Source organism: Ovis aries, chromosome 11, assembly GCF_016772045.2.
Source record: "Ovis aries strain OAR_USU_Benz2616 breed Rambouillet chromosome 11, ARS-UI_Ramb_v3.0, whole genome shotgun sequence".
NCBI lineage: Eukaryota > Metazoa > Chordata > Mammalia > Artiodactyla > Bovidae > Ovis > Ovis aries.
This window is the reverse complement of record NC_056064.1, coordinates 15233275-15242145: the sequence shown is the minus strand read 5'-3', so window position 1 is coordinate 15242145 and position 8871 is coordinate 15233275. Positions and strand designations below refer to the sequence as shown.

At 60.0% G+C, this 8871-nt stretch overlaps 1 protein-coding gene across 1 annotated transcript in view; it reads left to right on the top strand.

Annotated features, from left to right (window-relative positions):
• The first annotated feature begins 3275 nt into the window (after nucleotides 1-3275).
• TMEM132E (transmembrane protein 132E) overlaps nucleotides 3276-8871 on the top strand; it is a 57814-nt gene continuing 52218 nt past the window's right edge. The window contains exon 1 of the mRNA XM_060395086.1: nucleotides 3276-3342. Coding sequence (XP_060251069.1) covers nucleotides 3276-3342 — 67 coding nt within the window. The remainder of the gene's footprint in view (nucleotides 3343-8871) is intronic.

The window sequence follows — 8871 nt, the reverse complement described above, 5'->3', positions numbered from 1 at the left end:
AGAGAAGAACCAGAATACCGAGCTCAGTGCCCAGTCTCCAGAGGAGGCCAGGAGAGTGGGCTGAGGTTGCTGATCCACATCCTGGGGAAAGTGGGTCCTCAGCTCAGAAAAGCAAATGTATCTGTCCTCTGGACTGGGCCCCTTCCTTAAGGGGAGGTGGGCAGAGGTGGGAGACCTCCCTACCCCCCAGTTCCTCTACCCCAGCAGGGTCTCAGGAGGCAGTTTGTTTCCCCCTTTCTCCCACACAGAGCCTGATTGCTGGCTTGCCTCTCAGTGGGATGGTTAATAAGCCCTTGGGTGACATTAATTGCCAGCAGGCATTAGGGGCCTAATGAGAATCGTCTGCCTTGACGACTCCAGCACCTTCCATCCCCAGGGCCTCCAAGGGCCAGGCCAGCCGGCCCTAGGCTGCACCTCGGAGCTCCAGACAGATGTTGGGTGTTGGGGGGGCGGTGCGGAGCCGCTCTCTGCAGGCCCCAGTACCAAGCTGAGGAGCCACAGCCAGCAGGCTGGGAGGAGGGAGGCTTCTGAGAATGATACAAGCCTATTTTCCAAACAGGAGATGTCACTTTTCTAGATGAAAAGGAAACTCACCATGTCGGAGATCTAGGACCAGTCAAGCAGACTGAGGGACAGAGAGGAAGCACCCCAGGGGGCCTTGCTCTGACCTGCCTCTACCCACATTCTCAGTCTGGATGGGTGAAGAAGTTTGGGGGGGGTGACCCTAAAAGTCCATACACCACCGGCCCACCCCCAAAAGAGCTATGCCCATAGGACTAAAGACCCTCTTCCTCCAAATTAGAGTGGGATTGAGACCCAGTCCTTGGAGTGTTGGGGCTTGATACCCAACGAGGCTGTAAAATCATTTCTATTGATCCGATGCCTGGCTGACAGCTGACGGTTGACTTGTCTGGTCTGATCTGGGTTGCGCTCTAATGGAACGGGCCTGACGGTGGGAGAGAACGCCACCCCAGCCCCCCTCCCCACCCACCATCAGCAGGTGCCTGGGTGAGTGTGCAGGATGGCAGTTCCCCACCCCCACGCCACGTCCCTTTAAAGGTTTGCAAAACAACTTGTGGGAAGGCACATTCCCTCCTCTCCGCGCCCCCTCCATCCCCAGCAACCTAGAGGTTTTCCGGGGCCCGGCGCCCCAGACCCCATCCCCAAACGAAGCTGGGCGCGGCCAGGCTGATTGCCATCCGGAGCTCTGGAGAGACCCCACAGCCAGACTCTGGGGGTGTGGATAGGGTACCCTCGCCCCGCGCCTCTGGCCGAGAGGCTGCAAAACGGCTCTGACGCCCGGCGAAGAGCGAGCATCCTTTGAAAAGGGACAGCGGGAGGCTGCGGTTGGCGTCTACCCGGGGCGAAACGCGGCCGCCGCAGCCGGCAGGCGGGCCCCACTCGGGCCCCAGCGCTAGCCTACACTGGGGAGGAAAAAAATAGGGGCTCGCGGAATCGCGAGGTCGGCCCTCGCCCAAGTCTCATTAAGGAACCGCGCGCGCCCCCAGGCTGGGAATGCGGAATGGACACGTGGACTGGGGAGGGGGAGTCCGGGCGGGGGAGGGGGGGTCTCCGTGGCGCGCGAGTCGTGGGCCGCGCGCTCCGAGGCCACGTGACCACGGGGAATCTGGGAGGGGAGGGCAGCAGAGCGAGCGCGCCCGGCTCGGCGCCCGCTGCCGCCGCCGGGGTGGGCGCTCGATCCCGGACGGGGGGGGAGGGCGGGCGAGCGCTAGCGTGTGTGTCTCTCTCAAGTCGTTTACGGCGGAGCAGCCGGCGCGATCTCCGAGGAGGTGGCGGCGGCGGCGGCGGCGGCTGCTTCGTGCAACTGTGCCCCCCACCCCCACCTCCTCTTCCTTTTTGCTCCTTGATTTTTCTTCTCCCCCCCCCACATTCGTCCATGGGGAGCCGGCCCTCCTGCCGGCACCTCCTCTCCGCTTGGCCCGGTAGGCACCAGCTGCCGCCTCCCCGGCCGCGGGCTGCGCCGGTGCCCGGTGCCCCGGCCCCTGGCGTGGCGCCCGGGTCTCGCCGCCCGCAGCCCAGGCTGGCGCGGCGCTCCGCTCACCCAAACTGACTCCGCGAGAGGAAGAGAGAGCACGAGCGAATGCCCGGCTGCACCGAGACCTCGGGCGTCCGGGGGCAGGGCGGGGGCGGCGGGGAGAAGGAGGCGTCGAAGACTCTGAACCCCGGAAAAGTTCAAGGTTTGTGCAGGCTCCCGCGGGGAAGGCGAGGAGCGCGGCGGAGCAGCGCGCCCCTCGGCTGAGACAGCGAGACCCGGGAGGAGAGGGAGGCTTCCCGGGGTTGCCGCGGGCTGACCGAACCCCTCTCCATCCCACTACTCTCGCGGCCAGGAGGCTGGAGTCGGCGCCCGGGCAGGAAAGGCTAGGCTCGGGCGATGTAGCCCGCCTTCCCGCTCAGTAGCTTCTCCAAACCCCATCTTCATGGGGCAGCTCGTTCCGGCCGCCCCACCCTCGCCCCAGCCGCGGTGCCGCTGCCCGGGCAGGCGGCGCTGAGCCTGCCCGTTTGGAGCCCGGGCCCTAGTCGAGACTGGAGAGCGAGCCAAGCAAGGGAGCTCGGCGAGGGGACCAGCCACTGGCCGCCCACCCCGGGGCCCTCGGTGCGGGCGTTGTCTAGGGTCGTGGCGACCCGCGTTGCCGGTCTCAGCACTGCACGGAAACTTTTCCTTCTCTAGATGGATTAAAGTTGCTTGGATTTTCTCTTTCATTGCGAAAGAAATTATTCATTTGCGCCTAACCTGGGATTTTTATGCTGGAGCTCCTGCTGCTGTTGCAGGCTGTTCGGGAGGAAGAAAGCCGCGCTATCCATGTGGGGTTACTACCGAAGCCGAAGAAACTGGGGCTTGCTTTGGAAATCTACACCCTCCAGCGAGTTCGGATTCGAGCTGGGCCGCGGGGCTGGGGAAACGGACACTGGGCTTTAGGCAAGCCTGCGAGACGCTAGTGGCCACCCGGCCCGGGGACCGCACGTGCGACTCCCCCCTCTACTAGCCGCACTGATCCTGCAGGGGGCACCAGACGGGGGGAGTTAGAGGCTCCTCCCGCCCCGAGCGGCGCCCCCACCAGTTCTGAGGGTGTAGCCGGCGGCGCCTGGGACGCCCCCTCCCCTCAAAGTGCCCCCAAATTGCACTCCCTGGCCCCCGGAGCCTCAGCAGAGACAGCCGGGCGCCCACGGCCACCTGAAGTTGGATGTGAACGAGCCCAGCCTGGGACCAAGTCGTCGTCGACCGCTGCCCCCTGCCGCCCCCTCCTCGGCCGGCCATGGCCCCAGGGATGCCGGGCCGCGGCGGCGCCGCCCTGCTCTGCCTCTCGGCGCTGCTCGCCCACGGTAAGTGTCGCGGCGCGGACTCGGGAGTGAAGATGCGGCGGGTACCGCTGGAGCCGGCAGACAGGAGCCTGGAGAAGACGAACCCCCACCCCCTGGACTCGCAGCCGCCGCTCCCGGCTTAGCATCTCGGGCTGCAGCTCGAGTTACCTCTAGCCCCCGCAAACCCTTTGGCTGCGAGCCCCGCCCTGGGGAGCCGAATACGGCCCCGGAAAAGGGCGGGAGGGTGGGGGGGTATCCCTTCAACCCTCCCCGGATTAGAAAGAAAGGTCCAAACCCGGGAGTCTTGGGGGCGTGTCCACCCACGGAAATCTAAAGGGACCCGAGGGATCCGGCGGATCGCGTCCGGGCCACCCCTCCTGTCGCTCCCAACCTGGCAACCGGCGGGGCCCCGGGGAGCTGCTGGGGTCCGCGGGGATCGTGTCTAGCCCGCCACTGCCGCGCCGCCCACTGCCTCGCTCCCTGCGGCGGTGTTGGAGAAGGGGAGTGGACTGACAGGGGCCCGGGGAGCCGCGGCGACTCGCCCGCCCGCCGTCCTGTGAGCTGCATCTAAATGGCCGGCTGAGCCCAGCCGGAGGGCGGGGGTCTGGGCCGCGGGCGCAGGCCGGGGCGGCCAGCGGAGGGAGCGGGCTCCGTGTTCTCTCTCTCGCTCGGGTTCTGCAATCTGTTGCGTCTGCTCCCCAGGCTCGCCTCGGGCTCCGCGGTAAAGCGGGTGGGAGAGGGAGGAGCCGGGGTTGGCGCGCTTTGGCAGTGGGACAGCAGGGATACGGATGGGGGCCCGAGGGTCGCGGAACAGCACCCCCAGCCCCGGAGTGGGAACTCAGATCCGACGGAAGGAGGCTGCAGCGGGCCTTACGCAAGCTGGAGGCGCTCCAGGGGGCCGGGGGCGCTGACCGAGCGGGGAGGGAGAGAGCTGGGGGTGGGGAGGAAGAATGAAGAAAGAGAGCCTCCGACCCCTCCCAGCGGGAGACGAGCGGAGCTGGGACACCCTTAGCCAACCCTCAAGGGGGTGGGGGACCTGGTTGCCCCACACCGAGGGGTGAGCCTGGCCAGCCTGGAGGGGGGCTAGGATAGAGGGGGCAGAGGGCTCTCCGCATGGGCGGAGGAAAATCCATGTGCCACGCTCAGCTTTTGCCCACGTCGACCGGGTTCTTAGGAACCTGACCAGGCGGGCCGTGAGCGCGGTCAAGGTCTCTAACCGGCGGCCTCTCTTACCCTGAAAGAAAACCAGGAATAGGCTCTGGGAATCTAGGGTCCTGAGGCTAGGAGTGGGTGGGGGACGGTCGACTTCCCTCTACTAGTAGACTGATTCTCCCCGGCTTCAGGGGAAGGGGGTGGCTCAGGGTGGGGGGCTATTTTGCGTTCATTTCACCAAGAACAGCCAACCTCGGTGCTTTATCAGAAGAATGGGTTGGGGGAACGGAGCTGGGAACAAGAAATCCGGGGCTCTGCATGTAAGACTGCGGGTTGTGGGGGAGCTGGGGAGGGGAGCCTCTGGATGCCTGAGCACTGGACCCGCAGGGGCTGTGCTTGTGGCCCGTTCCCAGGGCCTTTGGGGTGCAGTAGGAAGGAAACACAGCTCAAGGCTGGGTCTAGGCATGGTTCTGCCCCCACCCCCTGTGTCTTGCTACCAGAATTCCCTTCCAAAAGCCAAGCGAGGGTCCCACCTCCAAGCAGCTCAGACATTCTCAATAGGTTCCCACCGTGCACCCTCCTACCTCTGAGCCTCCTATTAAGGATCCTTTGGCCTCCCTCACCGGCTAGAATCTCACCTGCTTCCTAAAACCCAGCTCCAGTAGGGCCTCGGTGTCCTGGCTTTGCTTCTCTTGGAGTAAATCTATCTACCTTGCCTTCTCCTTGGATATCGGTGTCTTCTCTGTGCTCAGTTAGTTCTGAGCAGTGCAGGCAGGTGGTGGCCTTTTTCTGCTCTGTCCCCCACACCGCCAGGGCTTAGCACAGTGCCCAGGACACTTGGGGCCCTGGGTGGACAGGTGATTTGTTGTTGTCCAGTCGCTAAGTCATGTCCGACTCTTCGCAACCCCATGGACTGTAGCCTGCCAGGCTCCTCTGCCCTTGGGATTCTCCAGGCAAGAATACTGGAGTGGAAACATACACACTAACATATGTAAGATAGATAGCCAGGGGAAACTTGCTGTGAGACTCAGGGAACTCAAACCTGGGCTCTGTGACAACCTAGAGGGGTGGGAGGGAGTGGGAGATGGGGCGCAAGGCTCAAGAGGGAGGGGACATATATATACCTGTGGCTGATCCGTGTTGATGTACGGCAGAAACTATCACAGTATTGTAATTATCCTTCAACTGAAAATAGATTTTAAAAAAGAGAAAACTGTAACGTGGACACATTTTGCTAAAAAAAGAAAAGAATACGGCAGTGGGTTCCCACTTCCTTCTCCAGGGCATCTTCCCAACCCGGGGATCAAACCCTAGCGTCCTGCCTTGGCAGGTGGGTTCTTTCCCACTGCCACCAGGGAGACCCTAGACGGGTGGTCAGAAGGAAGCAGTTTGAGGAGATGGAGCAGGGTCCCCCCGCCCCCATCGAGCAGGCATTTCCCCCTCCTGGTTTTATGTCTCCCTTTCCAAGTTTCTTCCCTGAATCCCCATCCCATGCCTCAGTCTCCACTTCCCTAGGGGAAGGTACCAGCAGATGTTCAAAGCTTGGGAACCACCCCCAGATGGATAAGGCCAAAGAAGTTCCTCCCCCCAAAATATCATCTCCCCTGGGCCTTCCTTCTTCAGGGATACCTAACACCCACCCACTGGAAGCATGCCTCTATCAGGAAAAGGATACATGGATTTAGTCTCATTTCAAGCTCACTCTTCCTTGGGTTCTGGGCTCTTCGAGGATGCTGGGATGGAGGTGGGGGTGCAATTGTAGCCTTTCATGCCCGGCAGGCTCCTGAGGCCGCAGGGCTCTGACCACACAGCCAGACTGGGAGCCAAATAGCCTGGGTTTCTGACTCTGGCGCCATCGGGTGGGGTGACCTTGGGCTGCCTCCCTCATGTTCCCCATCTTTCCCAAGCAGTGTGGCCTCTGGCCCATCCCTCCTCACTGTCTGTCAAGACTCCTGGGCCAATGGCGTCTGGGAACAGAGTCCTGCTACCTTTCAGGGCCCAGCTCGGCCCGGGGATGGCAGTCCTGATGCTGCTATCACCAGCAAGGCTTCTGCCAGAAGCTGTCTGAAAAGGCCACTTCCCTGCATCTGGTCTCTGGGGAGGCCTTCTGCTCCATTTTTAGTTTGGATAGGAGTTCAGTGAGGCCTGGTGGTGGTTTAACCTATTCAAGGACTGATTATGTCAGCTTCCCACTGAGTAGCCCTCACTGGTTCCCCACTCCCTGTGCGATCAAGGATATACCCTTTGCTTTCTTAATATACAAAGCCTTTTCTGTTTATGTCTCAATTTACATCTTCACTTCTGTGGTACTGTCCTCTCTTCATCCTCCGTGCATCTTATGAGATATCATTCTTCTCACCTTTCTGCCTTTCTGCTTTTGCACCCACCAGCCCCTCTCCATCTGGAATACCTTGCCTCCAGAAATCCTTACGTTGCCTTCAAAGCCCAGCTGAAATGTCACCTCCTCCAGGGAGTCTGCCTAGATTACTCCTTGGCTTCTCAGCAGCAGCATCAAACCCCCAACAGAAATAATTGGTCTCTTTCTGGTGCGGCTTCGGCCCCTCATGCTGCCTTCTCAGCACTCCTCAGGGACAGCAGTGTGTGTGTGAAAGGTATGCGTGGGCATATTTACAGTAATATTTATATATGGACCCCTCCAGATCCCCACATACCTGCATTTGGGACAGGAGCCATGTCTTGTTTTTGCCCCACTCTCCAGTTCTTGACACATAGTAGGCACTCAGAAGAGATGAATGGTGCTGGAAGACAACTCTATTGTGGGGCCCTCACAGTATTAATTGAGAAGGGAGCTCTGGGGTGTGGAGCATAAGAGGGCAGAAGGAAGGGACAGAGACACCAGGAAGAGAGCAAGAGGGTGGGCCACGGCTGTACCACACCCCTTAAGTGGCATACACAGGATACACGTGTCTGGGGTGACATGTTACATAACACAGACGTGAAGGTAATGTCTCATGATGCTCCGAGTACGTGCGCTCAAGTGTCTGTGTCCTCACCTTTGTGGTCACCAGCCTGGCTTCTCTTCTAGGCCTGTGCTCTCCCCACCCCACTGATCACCCAAGCTCTGGGCTCCTTTGGAGATGCAGGAAGGACATGGCAGGAGGACAGGGTCACTGCTGGCCTTGGGAGGCTCCTTCGCTGCTGGAAGTGAGAAATGATGCTTCCCCCGCACCCCCCAACACACACACCCATCTTCCAGGCCACATGGAGCCCTACACAACACACCCTTGTTAATGTTTAAGACCAGTAGGTGGGGATGTGTTATAAACTTGGTGGCAGAAAATGAGCTTTATTGGAATCCATTCTGAAGATAGCTCAATGCTTCCTTGCGGGAGGTAAGGCCACTTTGGAATACCAGGGCAGGACCTGGGTGTCTCCTAGGTCCTCAGTGGGGGCCTGTCTGAAACCCCAAGATCCCCCAAGCCTGAGATCAGTCGTAAGTACATGTGATGTTACAGACTGAGACCCAGAGAGGCACCAGGGCAGAGGGATGGAGTGACCGGGGGAGAGGGGTCTCTCTTTGTTGCCCTGCCCACAGTGATGTCCATTCACAACCCTGAAACTAAAAGAGATCACAGACGCTTCAATCCAGCCCTCGTGTGGAGGTGGAAATGGACACTCAGGGAAGGACCGGCCAAGGTCATCCTGCCAGTTCATTCTGGAAGCAGAACTAGCACCGGAGTCCAGCTTTTGAGACTGGCAGTCTGCTCCTGGCCCCGCGGCAGAGGTTCCACCTCCTCTGTCGGACCCTCTGTCTGCGGCTTCGGCTTCGTGCAAAGATACACTTCCGGCCTCAAGCTAGCCTCGGGTCCCACACAGTCAAGATAATCAATCACCAGTAGTGTTAACAAACCTTGCCAAGTACTCCAGAGGGCACGTGGATGGGCTCAAAACCTAGTCGTCAACTCCTTTTCATGAACTTGAAGTCCAGTTGGGGAGAGGAGAAAAAAGACTCTGATTCTGATGTTTGAGGCAGTCTGGAATCAGAGTCCCCAGGATCCAACAGATAGGGCTTCAAATCTGGACTTGGTCATCACCTGCTGTGTGCCACAGAACAGTCCCTCCCTCTCCAAGTCTTGTTTTTCTCCTCTGCCAAGTGAGAGCGGGTGATGCCCAGCCTGCCCCCTTCCAGTTCATAGGCTGTGCCACGGAGAAGCCTCTGGTCACCTCCCTGGTCTGCCCATCCTTGGAGACCAGCCACGGATGCTAATGACTCGATACGACTCTTCCTCTCTGTCCCCTCCCCAGGTCTTCTTTACTTCTTTGCCAGTGCTCAGCACAGAATTTTAATAAGAGATTAATGAATCAGTTGTGGGGTTTTTTTTTTTTTTTGGAAAATAATTTTTTTTTCTAATTTCCTATTCTGTCTCTTTAAACGAA